The following is a 25,130-nucleotide window of genomic DNA, read 5'->3' as shown; positions in this document are numbered from 1 at the left end:
TCACCGCCATGCAAAAAATAGTGCTGCTAACGGCAGTCCCGCTGATGTAGACAGCAGCAACAGTATCCACGCGGATGTGTAAAGAGTTTCCCGTTGTCGCCCATGACTAGTCATACTGTGTGTGTTTTTGGTTGGCTGCAAATCCACTGCAGAAACGGATCGAAGCACAGTGTAGTTCCGGCTCACCAGCATGATGGTAGTGCACATCATGATGGTAGTGCAGCATGATGGTAGTGCAGGATGATGCTAGTGCACATCACATCCAAATGTAAGTACATGTTGGGGTCCAGTGGCCTTTTTCGGAACTAGAAAGAGGCATCATGGTCATAAAGCTACATGTACAAAGTAGTGTAGAGACAGAGACTAGGCCTAGCACGGACACCAGCAGACGTAGTAGGGACAATCATCAAAATAATATTTCAAGAGAGGCGCCAGAATGCCTCCACGCCCATACAAGCTCACCGGCAATTTTCCCCGATTCAAACTCTTTCTTTGGCGTAGTGCCCGCAAGCAGGTAGTCATTAGCGTCCACTATCTTGCCAGCGCTCTCGCATGCCCTCAGGAAGTCCACATGGACGACAGGAATCTTGTACTTGGTGGCCTGGCGCGACTTGTAGCTCTCCGCTTTGCTGGCATCGGAAATGACCAAGTGTGTTGTCTAACCAGAGAAGCCACACACACACGTATGCACACGCACACAAACACACACACACACACACACACACACATATACACACACCATACACACACAACACACACACACACACACACACACACACACACACCACACACACACACACACACACACACACACACACACACACACACACACACACACACACACACACACACATGCACACATGCACACATGCACACATGCACATACACACACACACACACACACACACAGAGTCAAAAGTACAGTCATGTCAGGCCACATACTTAGCAGCAGATAATAGGTCTGGCCAAAGCTCTACTACATCATGTATCAGCGGCGTCGGAACCGGTGTGGCAGGTGTGGCCAAAGCTGCACAAATAATAATTTTATCTTGTGATTTGAAAGAAAATGAAGCATGGGCTATTAATTAGGCCCAGTTTTCCTAAAAATTTCACAGGGGCGGGCTTCCGGACACCCCCCCCCCCCCCCCCCCGCACTTTTTATAGTCGCACCAATGACTTACGTGGAAGACTCCCCTATGTATTCCTCTGTCTGTCAAATCCTATACTGCATATAGGGTTTCCCCAATTTTTGGGAAAGGTTTCTGTCCAGGTCATTGTGTTCATTGCACCGTCGGCCTCCTTTTGCAAGTAAAGCAAAGTGGGTCAATCCAGAAGATGAAAATTTGTATGTGAGGTTCTCCTGAGAGGAGGATAGTAGTACTGAAACACTCAACATGAAGTCCGCAACTACATCACGTGCACAACCACGTTTATACTTGTGATTCAAGAGTCAAATATAGATATTGTTGTTTCTTTTTGGTGTGTGCAAATACTGCTTCAATCATAAGAATGGCGATACACAGAAACATGTATAACAGCAGCAACTCTCTGGACATTTCTCTCACCTTCTTGGTGATTATGAAGGAGATGATTCCACCATTGTCAGTCACACAACTTCGAATCGACTGTTTCTCCTTCCACTTTACACTGGTGCCTAAGTCCAGACAGACTTGGAACTGGCTGAACAGCCCCATGATCGAGATCAACCTGACTGAAGCTTGTTTACTAATGGATTGTTGCTCATTAATAACTGGCAAACAGCTGCTGGTAGCCAGCAAGGAGAGAAAAAGAAACTACCAAGTTTGATTTTTCAAAATAAGGGTGGTGACATGATCTCTTTTGCTACATGTTTGTACATTTCCAAGTCCACAGAGATAATTTTGGCACATCAGAAACTTGCTGACACAGGCAACAACGATTTTATGTGCTGGAAGTGAACATACACTGCATGCCTGGGCCTGGGAAGACATGTCTGTAAAAGACGAAGTGCTTTGCTGTTGCGGACTGTCGAGCTGCACTGCACTGGTCAACACGGCGGGTAACATACGAAAATGTAGTTGTAGACATGTAGCGAACTCATACACATGGAGCACGTGGAGTGACTGAGTCATAACGCGAGAATCATGCATGCTCTGACATCAAGAGTAGAGTCTACATATGTACATGAGGGTGTGTACTGTGTACTCTGATCTGAACTGTGAACTGACTTGCCATGAGTCATTCAATGAGTCCATCCGGGGGATATCCCATCTTCTTGTCTTTTTGCAGACTTTGCATTTTTTAATGGACCGTATGCGTGTTAAAACAAAATGGCGTCACGATTTATTGAAAGTGGCATAGTTGGTGAAACGAGTGTTCAAACCAGGGAGTCGTCAAATACCGGGAGTGGAAACGAGATGCGCGAGCGTGATCCATGCTCGCCTCGCGCTGGAGCACGCCGATTTTTTCAAATAATCTTTTTTGTGCCACATTCACCAATTCCGCGGGATTTTCAAAATGTCAAAATTTATTTTGGTTCTTCCTGCAAGCGGAGCAGTTTAGACGTCTCGACCATACATAAGCCTTCTCGTCAGATTTCCGCTTCCCTTTTGTAGTATTATCACTCTTCGTCGTGGATTCGTCGGCAGTGCATGGTCATGCTGGACAGGGAGATATCGGTAGCCATTTTACGGCTGATGTTTTAGGAACTTGGGCGAGAGGTGAGTAAAAACCAAGCTTTATCGAGTGAATACTTCTATCACTGAATAGCTTTGTTTTGGTTTGTTACACATGCATGCTGCATGTACAGAGCATTCGATTTATCAACCTGCAGTCAAGTACAGACCTAGGGAAGCTTCTCTTTTACTTGCCCAATGATCGTGCATAAAATTTTATGTGAAACTCGTAAAATGAAATTCAATGGTAGATTTAAGAAACTATGTGATGGTCAGGAATCAGGATACACATGGCATTCTCTACCTGGATGAATACTTGTGACAATTTTAATATAGAAATACTGCTCTGTTTTCCGTGTGCGTTTTGTCCAGACCTGGAGACCACATCAGCTGTGTTTTCAAGTTTAATTTGCGGTACAGTAGTGGCAAGAAAGCCGTCCATCATGCCAGCATCATCCGCAGGAGCACCCCAGCCCACCGCCATAGTCAACTGCACTGCAGAGACACCTAAAATATACCATGGTGGTTGGTGTGTTGTTGCGGTGAGAAGAGAACTGGAAGCTAGCAGAAAGCCTGAGTTAACTAGCCTCAAGCCGGTGTTGGCGACTTTCGGCCATGAAATTCTGGCCAACATGTCTCCGAATCTACCAAACTTTGAAAAGATAATTGAATCTAAGACACATGAGCATCCACCGTGTGTGTGCATGCACAGTGTGGGCATGTCAGTATGTGTGTGTGTGTGTGTGCTGCCAAAGATGGCTCTCTCGTCGTGCCGATTGAATATGGTCCCTAATCTCTTGGCAGACTACCGACTTTCTGCCGTCGCTTCCATGTTGTCGGTCCCGCAAGGGGACAGGTGACCGTAATGGCAGTGTTTACCAGGACCAGGTGTGTGTGTGTGTGTGTGTGCATGCATGCATTCCAGTGTGTGTGTATGTGTGTGAATGTGCGTGCATGCGCAGTTCGTGCATGCCGTGTGTGTGCATATGCAGTTTGTGCATGCCAATGAGTGCGTGCGCACCCGTATATTGGTGCGTGCATGTACGCATGCGTAACTGCTGACACCCAAAGTTGGCAAAGAGAAGCGAGACAGAAAGAGAGAGGGATTTAGAACAGTTTAATTCGGTGTGCATTGTCAATTCTGTGATACTCGCCACAATCGGCCAAATCTGTAATTGGATTCTCAGTGTTGGTGGTGCATATACGTTGTCATGCTTCCTCTTGACATGAGACATACTGAAAGCGGTGATGTTCTCTTACACTGAAGAAGAAAATAAGAGAAATTCCTTGACTTTATAATAATGTGGTCGTCATTAAAAAACAATAATGTTTTAGAAACAAAGGGTCCCTCAAAAAGTCAGTGGCATATCATCTTACACCGAGAAAATTCACAGGTAGCACCTATATGGAAAGGACAATGGTTACGAGAAGTTTTTTCGTGGGTCGAACCAAGTGGCTTTGATTACTGAGGCTGAGCTATTTTCCTCGATAAATTACATCAAAAGTCACGTTACTATCCGCGCGTGAATCGGGCCTCCAGTCATACATCGCAACACTGCGATAACGCCTACCGATAAATTAGGTGTCCTCCTACTAGTAAACGAGCAGACCACTACAAATATCTCTGTATACACGTTCTGATGGACGCTTTCTCCCAAAAAATACTCAAGGCTACTCTAAATTGCATTTGACGACGCTGAGGTACTCAAGGCACTGCAAAAATTTTGCGCGAGGCGAGCATGGATAATCAAGATTAACGGCGTTTCCACTCCCGGTATTTGACGACTCCCTGGTTCAAACCCATTTGAACTTCATACTGTTCGTCTTCTTTTTGACATGCTCTCTTTCCATCGTCCTTAGCTTTTGTTTGTTGAGAGCTGTTTTGGCTTTCTCCTATACCTCTGGGGGATGCCAAGTGATGGTTTTGAGAGGCTGGTGATGGCTGTGAGCGAGAGTTTGGCGATCGGCGTCGTCCTCGCTATAGCGATGAAAATACTAGTTACTGCGCACCTGGCACATATCACAACACGTCGGAGCGTCCAGGAGCAAAGGAATCTTGGGTTTTCACTGGAATCTAGTTCCTCCAGCATCGTGTAGCCCACCGTCGGTGAATGGCGGTCCAGAAAGGTCGAAACTGGTCTTCTGCAGCATCTCGCAGTTCTGCGAGGCACACTGTCATGTATTCTACAAATAAAAATCTTGAAGTAGTGGACTTTACAGTGATGAGTCTATCCTGTATGCTGCAAAAGACGCAGGAAATGTGACTGGTGTCCGTACACTGGACGCCAATATCATCCCAGTCTTCTCCTGCAGGATCTGTTTGACATTGACATACCGGTATGCAGTGGGTCGACATTGGCCTGGTTTGGCAGCTATCTGCCTGGGTGGATGTAGCAGGTTTGCATTGGCGCGTCGTCCAGTCCGACATTTTCTTGTAACTGTGGAGTACCGGCAGGGTCTGAGAGGTTGCTCGTGCTGTGAACACATCTCTACTGCCTGTCTCGTCCTGGAAGTGCCGTCTCGCCGCTTCCTTGCTCTACAGTCACGCCGTTATTTCGCTTTGTTTCGTGGTGTAGCTCAAAACCTGCCCAAACAACTGTGAGCTCGCAACATGGTATGGACAAATTGCACCACTCCTGCTGGTTAACTAAAACCGGGATAGTCGAGTAAGCGAGTTCACTCCCTGGGCCATGGCAAGATCTGTTCAGCGCGGGCTATTCCAACCTCCAAGTGCATAGTCACCGATCGATCCATGCCATGGTGGTTGACCTACAAAGAGCCAAGGTCTACGAGTACTACTATTGGATGCTGTCTACATGCAGTCAACAAAATCAAAGTACCTCAGTATGCCCCAGAACAGGGCATGTGCATCTATAGCATGACACAACAGGGGTTCTGGCGGCACCTGTCAAACAAGCACTAGCGACTAGTGCCAGCTACCTATTGGAGGCTAGCCGCTACAGTCTGTCACTGGAGATAATTATTATGTTCACTGTTTAGACTGAGCACAATCAATGATGCCCAATCAATCTGCCCAATGTGTGTTCTGTTCCACCTAATTATAACGTCCCATCGCATCAACCCTCCTACACGCACATGTCGTCACTCTAGCACGACTTGTGTTATTATTGTTTATTTTGATTCGCACGATAAATAGAGCACAATAAACGTTAACTTGACCGAAGGTTAAAGGCGACTGCAGATAGAGGAACACATCGAGGTACAGGTGCCGGCATCAATACAGTATCAGAGAGGTACGCAGAAAAAACTCTCGTAAGCCCAAGGGGAAGTGGTTGATGAGGGATGAATGCACTCTCCACGCTCGTCTACACTGTTCGTGGAAATGCACACATACATACAATAATATACAACATAGCAATAGCATGCACAGAACCGAACAATTTCATGTTCACACATGCAAGCACAGACCTGAACATTAGTACCAAAAGCCGATACAGACAATATCCCCATACACACAGACGCACACACACACAATGTCCCATGTATGCGCCCGTGGCGAGAAAAGCACGCAGATCTAAAAATGCACTGGATGTGAACCCACAGATTTTCTCTAATAGCAATGATAGCGGATCTGATTCTGAATGAAACACACACACAATACAATTATTGAATGCCCATCCGCAGATGATGGCAGGTCCTGAAAGAACAGGCAGTGTTCCAGTGATGAGGAACAGAACTTCGAGTGGCGAGTGAGGTATACACACACACGTGCGTGCGCGGGCACACACCAAAGTATGAAGAAATAGAATCGACATCGTAGTATTCATTGGTTGGGGAATGGAAAGGAAAATAAAACATTGCTGTAGGTTATTGTTGTAAGGACACTGGGAGCACAACAGAAAGGTAAGCAACTTGCTTTGAAGCAAAGAAAGTTTTTATTCCACGGATCTCAGAAGGAAGGAACGTTCCAGAATGCTGCACTGGCAACAGGCGGCCTGCATGTGCGCGGCCCCTGCAGTCGGTCCAGCTGCCGGCCTTGCAGTGCTGAAAAGAATGTGCAGTACAGCATGTCACATAGTATCGCAGCCTGGACAAATAGACGCTGGGAAGTCCTAGTTATGTGCTCACCTACACCACGATGCACCAATCTTCTGAGCTACTTTGGCAACAATTTTGTCCACTTGAGACTCCCATGGGCTGAGCCAGTTGTTGAGGGCTGCATCAAGGTGGACGGCAATGACCGCTGATGGCAAGGCAATCCATGACACACAGTCACTAGGGCATCGTCAACATGGCGCTGAGGCTGGATGAATAAAATCAACCTTTAGGCTGCCGCGGAATTGACAACGAGGCCGCTGTCTCGAAGCTAGTCAGTCAGCCTGGTCACCGCCATTGACGAACCAGTCGCCACCGCCAGCAGTGGCGGTAGGTTGTGACAAGTATGGTGCAATATTGTCAGCAAATTCAGTACTCAGGATAAGATGAGTGACAAAGGGAACGTTGTGTTTGATAATATTGAAGTGAACAGGGATGATCACAAACCCTGCGCGTACTCCACCGTGAGTTACAAGAAAATTCCGGACTGGACGACGAGCAAACACCAACCTGCTACATCCAACCAGGCAGATACGATAACGATAGCTGCCAAACCAGGTCAATGCCGACCTACTGCATAATGTCAATGTCAAACAGATCCTGCAGGAGAAGACTGGGGTGTTGGCGTCCAGTCACTGAGTGTACAGACACCAGTCACATTTCCTGCGTCTTTTGCAGCATACAGGATAGACTCATCACTGTAAAGTCCACTACTTCGTGATTTTTATTTGTAGAATACATGACAGGCGTATTCAGTGTGCCTCGGAGGACTGCGAGATGCTGCAGAAGACCAGGTTCGACCTTTCTGGACCGCCATTCACCGACGGTGGGCTACACGATGCTGGAGGAACTAGATTCCAGTGAAAACCCAAGATTCCTTTGCTCCTGGACGCTCCGACGTGTTGTGATATGTGCCAGGTGCGCAGTAACTAGTATTTTCATCGCTATAGCGAGGACAACGCCGATCGGCAAACTCTCGCTCACAGCCATCACCAGCCTCTCAAAACCATCACTTGGCATCCCCCAGAGGTATAGGAGAAAGCCAAAACAGCTCTCAACAAATAAAAGCTAAGGACGATGGAAAGGGAGCATGTCAAAAAGAAGACGAACAGTATGAAGTTCAAATGGGTTTGAACACTCGTTTCACCAACTACAGTCAACTTCGCCAATAACGACATTCGGCGGGGCATCAGAAAAGTGTCCTTATTCGCGAAGTGTCCTTATAACCGAAGTCCCATTTGAATGTATGTGAACCCATATTTTGTATAGTATGACATGCATAATTATCAAAATGAAGCTCTTTTCTTGCTCTATGTCAATGTGTACTTTATTTTCATATTGCAGTGAAAGGAACTAAAAATTCAATATGCAAGGGAAATCAATTGAAAAATATGCCTTTTTGAGCCATCTACAGGGCCAAAGACATTTACATGTATGATGATTACTGTACAATCATGTACAACTACATGTACAGTAGGTATCGGTTATAGCGTGGGTGTTTGAAAAACGACTTTCTATTCTTATTTCCGATATTTCTTACACACGATAAATCAAGTGTGGCATATCATAATGCATATGCGCATGGGCAGGAAGATCATCGTACATGCAACGCAGTACTTCTGTGCATGTGGCTGGTCATAGTCCCATAGGCTTACCATGTGGCTATGCAACAATTACATGGGTTACATGACCACAACATTGGAATCTGCAGCACTACGACGCAACGAGAGTCAGATCAGAACGGAAATGGACAGATGTAATTACTACAGGCGATACACTTTGTACTAATCTGGCATGTTTCGGGACACAAAGTCCATTCTTAGGACCGGTATATTCTACTATGGGATAAAATTGCTTGTAAGAATAAAATTAATGTGCACTTGAAATCCATGTTATGATTATGAAAACATGAGCGTTCATTCTTGTAGGCAGTACCGGTATATTCTTTTACACGACCACGCTATAACCGATACGCACTGTACATTGTATACATATACATGTCATGTAGGTGTGCTGGTAAATCCAACAATTTTGAAGCCAACATAAAAAAGGAAGAAAAAGCCCCCCCCCCCCCCCCCCATTGGCTGTATTTTCTTGCATGTGTGCCTTTATATCCATCACCATAGGTTCTGGTACTTCTGCATGACAGGTACTTGAAATAGCTGTCAAAAGCCCAGAAAGTCGTTATTCAAGCAGTGAATATGACCTGGGGGCACTAAAAGCATGTCGCTATACGCGAATTGTCGTTATTCAGATAGTCGTTATATCCGAAGTTAAATGTAAACAGTTAGATGGGTCCTTTCTCTGGGCATGGAAATTTGGTCGTTATTCGCGAATTGTCGTTATATCCGCAGTCGTTATTCGCGAAGTTGACTGTATACCACTTTCAATAAATCGTGACGCCATTTTGTTTTAACATGAATATCGCGGATTGCAGGATAAAAATTTAATATTGCTGATCATCCGACTCCAGAAACCATTTCCATGTCCATGATGAGTAAACAACGTTAACGGTAAAGACTAAGAGCAAATAGCCTAATGGCATGCAAAGTATTGGCAGAGACACGCCTCTGCCCGAGTCGACACAGCTGGTGGCAATACTGTATGCTTGGACTAGTATAAGTGTAGTGGTGCTACTAGTGCATCCTGAGACCTGAACATGTGTAATTAAAAATGATCACCTGAGATACATTCATTATGCCAAGAGCTAGAGAGTGCATTAATATTATAACCCATACGTACATGCATGAACTCTTGACGCCGTAGATCTACGTGTGCTTGAATGACTCGACTGGATTTCATTGAGCAGCACTGTAGGTTATTATTTTGTTCTCCATGCAGCCAGTGAATCGAGACTGAACATTTTCACAAAAGACAATCATCCTTTCTTGGCACAGAGCCAAGGTGGAATAAAGAGTAAGTATAGATAGCTAATAATAACGACAACAGCAAGTGAGTGGGTTGGTTGGACTGTGCAACACTTGGTTGCGACTTTGTACTTCAATATCAAGAAGTTAGTGTTGAAGGAACGGTCGAAATCATGAACAGAAAACGGTTGAGAAACTATACAGAATAATATAGCAGCGGTGTGTTCTAGCGTGCCCGTGGCCAGCTGAAAACAGTGAGTATCCTGTGTCATAATAATAATTATAGGTTGAAGAGAATAATAAAACATTTGATACGACGAAGAACAAGGAGCACAGCAGCGAAGCGAAGCAGCAGGGGGTGTTTGCCATGACTCATCCACAGACTTAGCGACCGGGCCTCCAGGTGGCAATATTCAAACCAGGATACTACAACTGTAATGGAGTATAAGGCGGCGGTGCAAGAAGAGCAGAGAAAAGTGGCCATTGCAGGCACGGACAAGGCTGATATTAGCAAATTGCGCGTGCCGTTAATTACAGATGCTGGCATGTTCTCCTAGTCAGAAGATGCCAGCTCCAGCACTTCTCCAGAAGTTCAAAGTACACCGGACACCCACAGACAAAGAGGGGAAAACAGCGTATTACACGACACAAGGAATGATGGACACGCAGACATGCGATGCCAGACTTGGACAAGGACATGGGATGCCAGACTTGGACAAGGACATGCGATGCCAGACTTGGACAAGGACATGGGATAGGAGAGGTGCAGCAACAGTTACACAGACACGTAAACATAATATGTACACGGAAGGAGTAAATCAACTGCTGGGTTAAGTGACTAAGTCCTATGAAAACACGGTCCGTTTCTATGTACATTGTGCAGGCAGACAGACGGAGAATGAGAAAGAGCAGCACTAACAACATGAAGTATGTACAGAAGATGGCGAGCAGGCACACATTGCCCCATGACCGGCCATCTCAAGGCTGGACTAGCAAGCTAAAAGTTGAGTATCTTGGCCAATTTACCAGACTTGTTATCAACCCTGAGCTGAATGAAGTTCAGCACGACTTGACGATCGATACTAGCCTGTAAACGCATGGCAGACACGAGCACAAGAAACACAACACATGGAATGAGGCACTAAACTATCTCCTACCAGTCACACAATGTATGGGAATCTCAATATCAGCTCCGTACAGGTTACTTCTGCATTCCTGCTCTTACTGTAAAAGCAGAAATTTTCGGTGGTGTTTTATTTTCGGTAACTTCGGTGCCGACAATGTTTACCGATAATAAAACGCACCGAAAACGTCGGTACAACCGATACTGTATACATGTAGTACTAGTACACCTACCTGGAAAACGGGTTTTACCGAAAATTTCCCTCTACCGAACTGCTGATTTTGGAGAATACCGAAAATATTACACCACCAAAAATTTCTGCTTTTACAGTAGTTGCTTTTGTGCAATTTTGTACAGTATGCAATGGAGGTACAAGCAATTGCATTTCGGTGCTCACCAGATTTGCTTCTTCAGACATGATTTGACGCAAGTTTTCCGGTGCGACGATCAGCATGTTGCAGAGTGAGTGTAGAACTTCCATCAGGGTGTCTAGAAGTGGAACCTGAGGAATGAAAACAATTAGAAAAAGGACATGAGTAAGGGGCCGTCCGTAAATATCGATGTTTTTTTAGAGACGATATTCGTTCGTATGGGGGGGGGGGGGGGGTTGACGCTGTTCGTTGCTTTTGGCGGAAAAAATATCGATCTTCACATACGCTATTTTTAGGTATGCACCTTGTACTTGCTTGTCGCGGCTCGTGCACCATGCAGCATGCAGGCACTTGAACCTTGTGACTTGTACTCCTACTACAGTCCTGCAGCACATATTATGTACCTACCGTATTTTACCGGTTGTAAGTCGACCCCGGTTATAAGTCGACCCCCCTATCTGGAGGTCTCAATTCTGTGTTTTAAAGTTTTCACCCAAAGAAGCACTACTAACCACCTCCTGGTACTAACACATCAACAAATCATGTCAACATTCCTTATTGGAGGATATAACGTCCCAATCCTTGAAAAAGGCCAATAAACTGGCAAAAATGTGTAAATATGGTGCATCCGTGAATGCAGTGCAGGTCATTTTTTGTATAGTTCCCGGTTATAAGTCGAATCCCGGTTGTAAGTCGACCCCCACCCTTTCTGCTTCTATTTTAACTAAAAAAAATTTAAGTCGTAAAAGGTCGACTTACAACCGGAAAAATACGGTACATGTACCTGTACACACAAACCGTTCAATATAAAAAATATCGGTCCACTGCATAAATGTACGCATGTTCGTATTAGAGGGGGGAGGGTCTGGGGAGATATGAACAAATATCGTCTCTAAAAAAACATCGATATTTACGGACGGCCCCTAAGACAACCAGCTTTGACCAGGTCAGTTTGTAGTGACTTCGTACTTCGTACATGCATTTTTGTATACATAAATCATTTTTCGTAAAAATGGCCCCTGTATATATTTTCACGTGAAAGAAATAAACTTTCTCTTTGGCCCCAACTTCGTTGTGGTCTGGTTGGCCATTGTAGCCGTCATGGTTGACGTAAAACACCATAATTGGTGACCCCTGACACTGCGCTGAGTCGGAGTTGCTGTATGGATGGCATGGAGCAGGCCATCGCGCCTTCGACCTCCGCGGCCCAGATTGAGCAGGCGCCCAAGCCCACGACCTCACCAGCCCACCATCCGCCGGTCCGCCGATCCACCGATCCGCCGATCAACCGCCAAGATCTCCTAGCCCGCAGCCGCCTCTGACAAGATCAAGATCCGTCCTCCTCTGTCACGCGTACGTTTTTCCTTGTTCTTTTCTCTATTTTCTTTCTCTGGACTGCCTCTGACACGTTCTTCCACCTCTGTCACGCATGTTTCCTCTTTCCCTTTCCTGCATTTTCTACCTTGTTTCGGACCTTGTGTCCACGTGTCATACAACGGTATTCCACATGCAGCGCATATTTTTTCTCTTTGTACAGTCTTTCTCTTTGTACAGTGTATTTTTCTTTCCCGTCTTTCCGCTTTATACTCTTCGCTCACTCTTTCCTTTCCTTTCCAAGATCTTTTTTTCCGTTTGGCGTTCTTCAGCAACTGCTCTCGGCTTCATCTCTGGTGGGGGTGTAATGTAGTGACTTCGTACATGCATTTTTGTATACATAAATCATTTTTCGTAAAAATGGCCCCTGTATATATTTTCACGTGAAAGAAATAAACTTTCTTTTTGGCCCCAACTTCGTTGTGGTCTGGTTGGCCATTGTAGCCGTCATGGTTGACGTAAAACACCATAAGTTGAACATATAGTCACGTGATGGATTACACTTCAAGGACAACCAAGAAAGAAAAGTAGAGAGAAAGAAAGAAAGAGAGAGAGAGAGAGAGAGAGAGAGAGAGAGAGAGAGAGAGAGAGAGAGAGAGAGAGAAAGTTACATTTATAAAGACAGGTAAGTCTAACAAATGAGGACTGAGACCTCTACAACAGGGTTTTTACGCCTGAAAGCAGGTGCATGATTTAACAAGCAGGTTGTCAGTCTAGATTTTATGCGCAGATGGAGAAAAAATGCGCCGAATTTTTGTAATGAGATGAAAAGCAGAAACAATAAGAACAGATGAAATGAAAGCCTGCTCACAACCCCGCCCAGCCTTGCGAACTGGGTGTGGTGGATTAAGAACCCGGGTTCAACGCTCGAGCAAGCGCTCTCCACTCAAGGTGTTCACAGCAACTGATAGGAACTCATATGGGGAAATTATAGAAAAGAAATAATAAGATAAAGAAAATAAATTTCAACGCACCTCAATAAACGGAGCCCCACATACAGTACCTCAGAAAAGTGGATCTTCCGACCAGTGAGAGAGAGAGAGAGAGAGAGAGAGAGAGAGAGAGAGAGAGAGAGAGAGAGAGAGAGAGAGAGAGAGAGAGAGAGAGAGAGAGAGAGAGAGAGAGAGAGAGAGAGAGAGAGAGAGAGAGAGAGAGAGAGAGAGACAGAGAGAGACAGAGAGAGACAGACAGACAGAGAGACAGACAGAGAGAGAGACAGACAGAGAGAGAGACAGAGAGAGCGAAAGAGAGAGATAGAGAGAGAGGGAGGGAGGGAGGAAGGGAGGGAAGGAGATAGATAGAGATAGATAGATAGAGAGATAGAGGAGAGAGAGAGAGAGAGAGAGAGAGAGAGAGAGAGAGAGAGAGAGAGAGAGAGAGATAGAGAGAGAGAGAGAGAGAGAGAGAGAGAGAGAGAGAGAGAGAGAGAGAGAGAGAGAGAGAGAGAGAGAGAGAGAGAGAGAGAGAGAGAGAGAGAGAGAGAGAGAGAGAGAGAGAGAGAGAGAGAGAGAGAGAGAGCGGAGAATTATTCTCACTGACCTTGAACTTCTTGATGCATTTCCTGTACTCGTTGATGTCGCAGATGGCAACCATTCCTCCTGTGTAGTCCAAACCAGCACAGCACACATGCATGCATGTACGCACAGACACAGGCACACGCGCACACATATACACACACCATGTATGATGAAATAACAATGATTGAGAATGGTGAAAACAGCGATGCTGGCTTCTCACCAGCAAGCTCACATGACACCTATTGTGGAATACGACTATTTCCTCCTTACAACGCCAACTTACTGGCAGGCAGGCATAGTTCGTAGGATGGTCTAAGACCATGATTGAGATACAGAGGGTACCAGGTTGAAGTCCTGTTTGGAAGCAGAGGGATAATTATAGCCGTGCCACGAACCACAGTTTATCGGGAACTTGTGGCGTGGCACAAGGGAAACGTGGATGCAGCGAATGGGATTTTGGGTCTTTGACCACTTTGGTGGTGAGTCTGGTCTACTCTCCCACCGCTTTAGGAGCTGTACCTGCCGCATGATCCTTAAGGGTGGTGGTGTTCCTACAGATGCGGAAAACCCATCTAACTGAGTTTTACGTGAACAGTGCTTAAAAAAAATTAATGTTAAACCCAACTTACCTGTGTACGAGTAGGTGAACTGTTGCAAATGATCGATCAGCACACGGTGGAATCGCGTGCCCAACTCCATCAGACACGCCTGCAGGTTTTTGCCATCAACGCACTGCAAGATGCGCTGCAGCTGTGCGTTCAGATAAGCCGCAGCATGGTTGCAAGCCTGGAAGAACAGCGCAGCAGGCAGCACGACAATCACACAGGTACGAGAATTTAGGCAACATACATGTACATGTATTATCTTCCGGGGCCGGAGACGCAACAGATATAAGAATAATAAGAATTATAAGATGCATTCCCTCTCGGCAGGACAATTTCACATTCCATTTGTTTGTATAAATGAATGTTCGGGGCATAAGCCGCAAGGGTGATTTAGGCTAGATTTTTCGTAGATCTTTGCAGGGTGGTGGCGTTCCTACGGATGCTGAAAATTCAGTCTAGCCGAGTCCCAAGCGAACCGTGAATGTTTTTTTAATTTTTTTCATAGAAAAAAGCGCGGCTTTGAGTCTTTGAGCCCAGAAATAAAGCACAAGCAAAGTATGCCGTTAACCCTACCGGAGTGAACCCCAGTGCTGCAGCTCCATCCTCTGGTCGGAAATCGCTTTTCTTCTGCTCGTTGTTCAGAATATACCGGATATAGCCAGCCTGTGCCGAGATGCACCTGTCAAGAGGCAATGACGCACGCACACACACACACATAGACACACAGACATGCACATCCACACATAACCCACAACAACCCGGTCAAGACCCGTGTGGTTGCAATGGCAGGTCAAGTGAAAACCTAGAATGGTGCACCTGGACGGCGCATGCACAACGATTACACCAACACACACGGGCAGCCAGCCAGCCAACTGTCCACACTATACCAGTCACTACCGTAAAAGTCCGTAAATAAGTACGTATTTACTTTCGAATTTAGTGACCACACCCGTACTAACTTTCGGGCGGGTACTGACTTTCGGGCACGAACAAACTTTCGGACCTGACTTGTGTGTAGTGCAGAAGTCTTTTTCATGTCGACGTACATGCTACATGCTGCATGTGCGCATCGTACCGGTACTTATTTCGGGCAGTATGTTTTTCGGGCTTGACTTGACTTCAACAGACAGAGCCAAAAGAATGAAGGGGTATTTCTTTCGGGCAGGTACTTATTTACGGACTTTTACGGTACATCATCAACCGATGTAGTCTTCATGTAGTCTTCATATTACTGCAAGTGCAAGCACGCATTGTACAGACGTATGTAAACGTATACAACGCATATGACCCAATGTACCAGTGCAGAAGAAGTGTTTTCACAGCTTCACCAAACTGTACACTCCTACCTGTCCACTCCAGTGTCCAGTTTGCCCTGCAGGTTCTGGAAGAGTTCTTTCTTTTGGTGCAGACAGTCAGCATGGATGGGAGAAGAGCTGGAACACGACACCGGCAAGCACAATACAAGACAAATGTCAGCCCAGCAAAACTGAGCAAATACTACTGTACTGTACATTATGTGGAAAAATTGCAAGCACCCAAGCGGGAAACTCTCTTATTGGAAGATTAACCTTGTCCTTTGCTACAAGTACATTATAGTCGTATACTGTATTGTAGAAGCATGCTTGCCACTAGGCGCTGTATCTGCTGCCCTGATATAATCAGGCATGGCGGTGGCCTGGCACAGGCAAAACTTCCTACATAAGCTGGTTACGCTGGTTGTGTTTCTCAACAAAATTGTATAGCTGGTGGTAACGCGAACGAGCTAACGTTACTTTTTACGATTACAAGAATGCTTAGAGTCCGCGTAGCAGAACACATTGAAATCGTGCCAGTGTACAGGTATTGCATGTGTGCTCAGCATGAGTGGGGGTTACTCGCAACCTTAGCACGGCGCACATTGCCACGACACAACGGACATTTCAAGATTTCAATGATACGCAAGTGGAACAATACAACATTATGCTGGCCCAACGTGTCCAACTTTACCCCCCCCCCCCCCCCCCATGGTACAAACATGGGACTTACCCGACAGCAGGAACAACAAAGTCACGGAAATGCTTCTCAAGTAGTTGTATAATGCTGGACGTGTTCTCAACAAGTCGCAAGAAGGAGATATCGGGCGGGTTCTTTGGCTCAGCTGACGGTAATGCTGCAGGGGAGTGGTGCGGTATCAAAAGCAGAGAGTGTAACATTTCACCACCAACAGAGACTCGCCAAGTCACACACAGAATGCATACGAAAGCAAGCTCAAGGTAGCAAAGTGGATTCCAATATCACCCTACATGTACTTACCATTGAGGCCAACTTCAACGGCGGGCATCAGATGCTGATTGACAAGACTGTCCATGAGCGCATCAAACAGCTTCGCAGCATTCTGCGGCAGCTCGGTCGGTGCCGACAGCTACACATAAAGCAGCCAGAGCACGAACACGGTGACTTTCATGACGGCGTGTCATTCAACAACAGTAGTCAAAACTCCAAAATCAGCGAGACGTTCATGACGGCGTGTCATTCAACATCATACTGTAGTGGGGAAACCCCATACCAGCAAGACCAATGGAAGAAAAGCACTAGAAGGTGGCACAGATCTGACCATGACCAAGTAACCTGGTCAGAAACCAGTACCAGTAGCCTGTACAATGTGTACATGCATGCTTTGAGCAATAGGAGAACATGGCACTGCTTTGGATACTGTAAGGCTACACATGTTCAGCGCATTTATTTTTTCGAGGGCTAAATCACTTTTAGGCTACACATGAAAAGTTCAGCCCTACTGCCCCTGCCTGTATACTAGTACTCTGTCACACTGTACCTTGCAAACTAATATTCAAAGCACAGGTATGGAAGACTACTGGCAGTAAGGAACCATACCGCTGCACATCTCTAGCACACATTATCATCACGCACACATAGGCACTGGGGCCCATGCTGTATTCTTACATTAGCACAGCGTAGCATGGCGGCCTTGTGCTCATGCAGGATTGTGGCCGCCAGCTCGTGCGACACCAGGTCTTCACAGACGTCGTCGTTAGCCTTCCGCCGAAGACCGCTACAGAGCGGGACAACAGTGTACAGTGTCGCATGAAAACAACAAGCACCGACTCTTCTCACAGAACAGGTAACACCTAGTTTCCGCAACTACCCACTGCACCAGCCATGGCTGCACAAAGTACACTGTATACTGCATAGATCCCATGGCACCTGACAAGTCCGGTAAGAGTAATTGGAACACACCACATGGGGAATGCTTGTACTCCGGCAGTATGACAATTATGAATGTAGTAAAACCAAGTTCAACCAACACATACATAAAAATGATGCCATCACTTACGTTGTGGCCGCCTTCCTCTGTGCAATGATGTCCTTGTGCTCGTTAAGAACACCAGAGCAGCGTTCGGTCAAGTTATCCAGCTCAACACTAAGGAACAGACACACATACACACAAATACCACAACAACAACAACAACAACAAGCTCAAATTGGGACCCACCATTAGATCTTACTTACACTGTAACTGAACAACAAGGCAATGGATCAGACGACACCGCTATTCACACGTTATGAATCACAGATGATAACTCATGTTCAACTTTAAAAGGAACGAACAAGTAATACCAAGAGAATGGATCAGACTACAACACTATTCATGAAAGAACGGACCGAATAGAACGCATGCAATCGAAGTCATGGCGATGACATTGTGAAATAGATCCAGCAGCCCAAACCCGAATACACTGAACAATGCACACTCACGTCATGAAGTCTTCAAGATGCTGCTTGAAGACACTCTTCGTCATGCGAGTCAGGAATCCCGAGTCGTTGCCCATCTTGCACTTGGACAATGTCGAAGACAGCTTTGTAGTCCTAAATCCCATACAAACACAGGCACCAGGAAACACGAGCACAGGAATTAGAATAACTTGTAGAAATTCCGCAGTGAGTTCTTAAAAAAAACACGTGGCAGGTCATGCTCACCAGCTGAACAACAAATCACCGTGAAAGGGGAATACCCTGGTCGCTGACTCTCACGTGTCCAAACACCAACACTAGTTGTATACTGTGAAGTAGCCTGGTGACGTCAGCACACCGCGTGGAGACCTGTTGTACATGTACCAAAGGGGGAAAAATACCCAATATCAGAAAAGCACCTCGCTTCTCACCTCATGTACAGCTCATTCAGCGTTTTGAGATAAACCTCCAGGTCTGGTTCGCGAACTTTCTTCAGCTGTGCAATGATATGTTTCTGTAGAGAAAGAACAACAGGCATAATGTGAATGAGGCGAATGCTAAGCTGAACAGCTTGTTGACAATGGCAATCCAGAAATATAACATTGAAAATGCACGTAACGCAACTGGGAAGCAACAAAGCAATGAAGTCACTATCGCGATTTTATAATGAAATAGGTGGCCAATCTTCCTGCAACATTCACCAGGACACCAGTGATTCAAATTCACCGGGAACTTTAGATTATCCAGGACTTTCACTACCGGTTCTGACTTGCCTTTGCTTGCTAAGTTCGTATATTTCTGTGTGTATGTGTGTGCGGGGGGGGGGGGGGGGGGGGGGGGTACAATCAAACCATTGAAGTCCGCACAGAAAGCAGTTCTTGTACAGGATCACACATTTATTATTTTTCAGACAGGGCAGCAACACTACCCAGAATTGCTGAGGCACTCTAAGTCTCCTGGCAGCAGCTTCACCTCAGTAAGTAAGAGACATATGCCCAACAACAGCAGCTTCACCTCAGTAAGTAAGAGACATATGCCCAACAACAGAACACAGCAGCATAAAACTGACCTGAAGGTGCTTGGCGTACACGCTGCTGACAAATTTCGATAAAACGATTTCAGCATTCTCGAAGATCTTCAATATCAGGTCCGATACCTGGATGAAAACACGGAAGACAAAGACTCAATCTTACCCTGTACTTGAGCACATGCTTGTGGTATCATAAAAAAACCCTTTTCAACAAAGACAGGCAGCATAATCAAGAGGAAGTCACCAGTGGCAGTCACAACAGCATGCCATACTACCTCTTGTTGCTGTAAAGACACACCTAGAAAATACTTCAATACAGGGAACACAGCTACAAACGCAGTATCCCACCAGGAACTTACGCGATTCACCACTGATGCAATGTCGGCAAAGATGTCTTTACCGGTAAACTGACCCTACACACACACACACACACACACACACACACACACACACACACACACACACATACACACACACACACACATTGGGACAGAACAGTAGCTTCCTTGAAGTCCACACTGCACTGGCTTTCTTTCCAAAATAGTCTTGCCCCACACTACACATGAGCTACATGTACATGTAGGTAAAACACAAGCACTGAGAGAGATCAATGTTAGTATTCCAGTACTGTGCCAATGCACACTAGAACTGTCATCAGACATCCAACACACAGTATAATACTTCATTCACTGATTGTACACATAAAGCTATATACATGTAATCCCCAGTATGGCAGTGCACGGGGCCTGCAAGTAAGACACAATGTCGATGATGGAGTGTTGTGCTAACCAAACAGTGAACACGCAACAAAGCAAGGCACTCTAAGACTTCCAACTCACCTGCTGTGCTAATTCTATGAATCGGGACATACAATCCTCATATCCCTATTAGAACACAGGGAGAGTACACACAAAACAACACCAGTAACTCAGCATCAACGTTAATAGTGCAGAAACTAGTGTGAAGATGTGCATAGTAGAGCAGTATTATTATTATTATTATTATTATAAGCACTATCGCGATGTAAGCGGGGATGCCTACTTCACTTGTGCCATTCAGGATGATGATAAAGAGAAAGACAAACAGAAAGCTCAGAATCTTGAGGAACGATGCTGTAGAGCAGAATAGCTGTGATCGATTGGATGCACTGCTCCAGCTAAATCATACTTAAAAAAGCTAAAGAAGTGCACTCTTACTTAGTTCGTAAATAAATGCATTGCAGACAAATAGATGCGCAGACACACATGCACAGACACACATATACAAGCATATGATTGTGGGGCCTACACACACTCGTGCATGCGTGGGCATTTACTAGTACATGTACACACAGTGACACATACACACACTTGCACATACACACACTTGCACATACACACACTTGCACATACACACACTTGCACATACACACACTTGCACATACACACACTTGCACATACACACACTTGCACATACACACAACTGACCACGGGCACAGCAAACTGGAGAAAAGATCGTGCCAATTACCTTTCCAAACGGCAGCAGTGTGTTGGCACATTGCTTCATCTCCTCTACATTGGTCGTAGCGTAAGCGTCTTCAAACCGCTTTACAACTGTCCGCTGTACTGCCACATACTTATCTGCAGCCACAGCCAGCAAACATACACACACACACACACACACACACACACACACACACACACACACACACCAATGTACAGTAGAGCTAGGTGAAATCCAACATCCAGTGCCCAATGCACACAGGGTATGGGCTTAGACAGGCGTGTAGCTCGCACGGGGCACGGGCGAGCACCCCTCCCCCCCCCCCCCCCCCCCCCCCCCTAAAAATTTTGACCTAGCTTCAGCATGCACGTAATGACCATGAATGACATGCACCAGCCATCCTACACATATGCGGTCGTGCAGCCCCCCCCCCCCCCAAAGGGGGACCAGCTACACCCATGGCCGCTAACGATCACAACTCAAATCGTGCTGCTGCAGTTCACTAAAACTCTTTTCAGCATCTCTGTCTACGACCACTATCAGGAAAAACGAAGTGGTGTAGAAGCTGGGCATGTGCTATTTATACTCGCCCAAAAACAGCTCCCAATACATCACTGTATTACATTTTATACATGTGAAGGCAGTCTATTCACCTCTACACACATGTCAGATGAACTTGGTGCACACAGAAAGAGTCTCAATGCAGCATGATACATGCCCGGCAGCATTCACTACTTCCCCCCCCCCCCCCCCCCCCGGCATCAACAGGCCGTGAAAATCCTGGGTGCCAATAATGACACACCTTGGGTTCAGATTTCACCTACATTGTAGCACAACTGACACCAACGTACTACACACACTACACAGACTGAAGAAAGACGCGCGGCTAGTTCAACCAGTCCTCTGTATTTAACTCGGACGGCGAGCCAACATAATCATGAAAAAACAAACAAGGACAATAAGTTACGAGTTATGACTAACTGTCCAACAAAGTAACTAGATCATACACAGTCAGAGAGTGTGGCAACACGGCACAAAACTGACAGGGAGTACTGAGACATTCAACGACCTGACACCTCCATACCATATGCTAGTAGGCATTACCAACAGACTGAGACCAACAAGTTCCAAGAGGAAGCCTGTGAATCAACAACTTACAAGCAATTCTCTCCTTGGCAACGAGAAACCTGCAAAGAACGGGAGACAAGGCGCACAGAGCACGAAAAACAGTCAAAACCCGCATCGAACAGGCAAGAAAACTTGAAGCGCCGGAGCTGATATATCACATGATGTACATGTATGTACAGCTCCACCATCACACTGATCATACTAGAGATGACACTGAGTATCACAACACATCATGGTCCAGTGCTGATTTCTTGCATAGTCTGCACAGCAAACCCCTTTCTTCCAGCCAGATTCCAGCTTTGCTGCCAAACTTTCAACACCAAAGTTACGCTTACCTGTCCTGCGGCAGTTCTAATGCGATGAGATGAAGTTTATGCATGATAAGTGCAGCTTCGTGAATCTAAACAGCACAAACGCGCACACGCGCATACAAACACACACACACACACACACACACACACACAAGCGCGCGCACACGCACACACACACACACACACATACACACATACGCAGCAGCAGCTTTTATTAGCTCAAGTAGAAATGACTGCTTCCACACTGAGGGAGTCATAGTTGTGACTGTCTGCACACACTCAATACCCACAACCATAATTATTTCTTATACAGTAAAACCTGTGTTTGCCGGACCCTGGAGCAAGCAGAATCCTGCATTGATCGGACAGATTCCATGCACCAAAGTGCTGCGAATCAAACGTGCGTCCTTGGATCAAGCGAAATCCTGTCATATCAGGACAGCTTCCGCTGCACCAAGGGCGTCCTGTTAGGGCAGGTTTTACTGCACATCCCCCTGCCTGACCATTGTAAAAAAACAGTTAACTCACCCGGCTGGACACCATGAATACATCATCGTCGACCTCCTCGGAGTCGTGGAACTTGGCAAAGTAGCCCATGAGCTGCAGGGCGTCCTCGGCGCGAGAGCGAGTTGCATTGACACCCTCCAGCTGGTCACCAAGATGAACGACCTTCTTGGCGACGTTGTTGATGCGATCGTCAAGCTCCTGGAACTGTGAACTGGCATTCTGCAATGAAGCAAGGACGAAGAAACCCAGAAATAAACGCTGGATGAAGTAGAACAGAAACACTGGATACAGAACACAGCTTTCTAGCTATACAGGCAAATGAGCAGACTTAAGTTCGGAGCAGCAAACAACTACACAAGGATATCACAGCTACTCATACATGCATGCATTAATGCTTGATCCAACAAAAATACTGGCACAAGACGGCAACTCACCTCCACGGATTTCTCAACGCTCTTGACTGCCCCCTTCGTCTCTGCCTCCTCTTTCTGAATGACCTTCATCAGCTTGTCAACTCGCCGCTCCACCCGCTCGCTCAGCGCGTTAAGGTCAACTAAAGCCTCGTCAAACGCCGAGAGCAACGACTGTGGGTCGAACGAGTCCACCTCTGCTGACGGCAGCTCAGCTTTCTTCTTGCCATGACTAGTTGTAGCCGGCGGGGTTTCCCCACCCTGCTTTTGAGATGTCCCTGGCGACCAACGGTCAGACTTCGGAGAGCTCTTTAGATCCGTGTTAGAACCACGCTTAGGACCCACTTCTAGAGCATCCTTCCGCCTCTGGCGCGACACAACACTCTGCATCAAGTGCTCGACAAACTCCACCGGATCAAATGGGTCCTAGAAATTGCACACATGCACACACACATGCACACACACACACACACACACACACACACACACACACACACATGTGCACACACACATGTGCACACACACACACACACACACACACACACACACATGTGCACACACACACACACACGTAATCAGTTCTGTATACCTGTGGTACGGTCCAGTCTCTTGTACATCAGCGTGGTCCATGGTCAGCCTGAGGCTCTCTTCAGACTTGGTACAAATCAGCCTATACGTCACATTTATAAAGAATTTTCCAAGACAAATACAAGGATCTGCCGGAAAGCCTGAAAGCTGCCCAGCCCTTTCAGGCAGTGAGCGGACCCTTGTACAAGGCAACTTTCCTGCATGTATCGTACGTTCACCAGGAAGTTGTACAAACGCACAAGCTTTGTACGACTCCCTACTTTCATGCGTCCACTTGCGTAACTGTGCAAGGTCATATAGACCATGTGCACAATGTCATAGTGATGTCATTATGATGTCATTATGATGTCATTATGATGTCATCCACACACATTTTCTGCATGAAAGGGGAGTTTTCGAGAGAATAATTTTGTTGTTTTGCAGGTCCAAAAACAGTGCATGCAGCATTTATTTCATCACTAACGCTTGAACGTCGAACATGCATTGTAGATGTGCACTTCACCATGGTGCACCTGCGCCAGGCTCATGGCAAACCTATGCGGAGTCGCACATTCTTGTTGGGAGTGTTATGTACTCTCGGGTCTTGACGGTAGCTTATGTACCCCCGCTACCAAACTATTCTAGTACAGGTACGTTCTGTAAGGAGCTGGTGGGCGAGGAACACGTGATAGTAATGTGTGATGAGAAATTTGTTTCGTCTCGCAATCATGATAATGACTATGCTTATACAAGGCAGTAAATACCAGTAATTCTTGGTATTGGTAAGGTGCACTCCATGGGTCATGGACGGTGTCTTGTAGCACTATGTGAAAGGGCCCTGGCGAACGGTACATGTGTGTTCAGACCAGTCAGATCACCAACTTGGGGGAATTTGTACGAATAATCTGGAGTACACAGATATACAAGTTGGCAGTTCTGCGAGTAATCTACTGCTAATTTACAACAGTACTGAAATACATGTATGTTGAGAATGGTAATGGTCTAAGCCAGGTTATTTTACTAAATGTGGAAAAGGATTCACTTACCTCGAAGTCATGCTCACGATAACTCATTTTCCACTACGTGAAACAGCCTTCCTACAAAAATCGGCGACAAATCTACCCTATCCTAATTTCAACAGCTGAGGGACTGGCTCCTCCGCTGCATAGTCACCTGCCTTAGTCTAACAATATCAAAACGTTACTAATCGCCGGAGTGTAGAGTACTCAGAGAAACTGAATGTCTGATCTTATGAAGAAGCAAACCCCAAAAAAGTGTTCTCCTGGTCGGATGTTTATGCGAAACATCGCTCGACTGTCTGTTTCAATCAGGGAGTACTAAAATTAGTACTCCATGGTGTCAATAATATCTCGGCGATCGCGACGTCATGATCGTCATG

At 46.0% G+C, this 25,130-nt stretch overlaps 2 protein-coding genes and 1 long non-coding RNA gene across 5 annotated transcripts in view; 1 reads left to right on the top strand and 2 right to left on the bottom strand.

Annotated features, from left to right (window-relative positions):
- The window catches only part of LOC135804915 (protein mono-ADP-ribosyltransferase PARP4-like), a 56,545-nt gene extending 54,525 nt beyond the window's left edge, over nt 1–2,020 (bottom strand). For all 3 annotated transcript variants that reach the window (XM_065318889.1, XM_065318891.1, XM_065318890.1), the window contains exons 1-2: nt 1,566–2,020; nt 463–658 (exon numbers count right to left, since the gene is read on the bottom strand). In XM_065318889.1, coding sequence (XP_065174961.1) covers nt 463–658; nt 1,566–1,694 — 325 coding nt within the window. In that variant the 5' untranslated portion in view covers nt 1,695–2,020. The remainder of the gene's footprint in view (nt 1–462; nt 659–1,565) is intronic.
- Nucleotides 2,021–2,365: 345 nt separating this feature from the next.
- Nucleotides 2,366–3,332, top strand: LOC135804914 (uncharacterized). The gene is made up of 2 exons (XR_010551094.1): nt 2,366–2,699; nt 3,027–3,332. It is a non-coding gene; the product is annotated as an uncharacterized LOC135804914 (long non-coding RNA).
- Nucleotides 3,333–9,675: 6,343 nt separating this feature from the next.
- On the bottom strand, nt 9,676–25,021 carry LOC135804913 (exocyst complex component 5-like). The gene is made up of 21 exons (XM_065318888.1): nt 24,778–25,021; nt 23,189–23,590; nt 22,776–22,973; nt 22,272–22,336; nt 21,967–21,995; nt 20,833–20,945; nt 20,166–20,210; nt 19,686–19,739; nt 19,366–19,452; nt 18,728–18,810; nt 18,321–18,431; nt 17,899–17,985; nt 17,508–17,616; nt 16,860–16,968; nt 16,593–16,716; nt 15,914–16,000; nt 15,141–15,246; nt 14,592–14,748; nt 13,985–14,043; nt 11,098–11,202; nt 9,676–10,664 (listed from the first exon to the last, which is right to left on the bottom strand). Exons 1-21 carry the CDS (start codon nt 24,802–24,804, stop codon nt 10,575–10,577), a joined length of 2,247 nt encoding a protein of 748 aa, XP_065174960.1. The 5' UTR covers nt 24,805–25,021; the 3' UTR covers nt 9,676–10,574.
- Between the last annotated feature and the right edge of the window lie 109 nt (nt 25,022–25,130).

The sequence above is a fragment of the Sycon ciliatum genome, chromosome 1 (genome assembly GCF_964019385.1).
Source record: "Sycon ciliatum chromosome 1, ocSycCili1.1, whole genome shotgun sequence".
Classification (NCBI taxonomy): Eukaryota; Metazoa; Porifera; class Calcarea; order Leucosolenida; family Sycettidae; genus Sycon; species Sycon ciliatum.
The sequence above is the reverse complement of the archived record's forward strand: the minus strand, read 5'-3'. Positions and strand labels throughout refer to the sequence as shown.

What these genes read in the sequence shown, in the direction of transcription:
- LOC135804913 (XM_065318888.1), bottom strand. Translation starts at nt 24,804, where the DNA reads ATGAGTTATCGTGAGCATGACTTCGAG. An exon ending in ATCGTGAGCATGACTTCGAG is followed by an intron (nt 23,591 to 24,777) that starts GTAAGTGAATCC and finishes TGCAATTTCTAG; the next exon opens with GACCCATTTGATCCGGTGGA. An exon ending in CTGAATGAGCTGTACATGAG is followed by an intron (nt 18,432 to 18,727) that starts GTGAGAAGCGAG and finishes TATGGGATTTAG; the next exon opens with GACTACAAAGCTGTCTTCGA.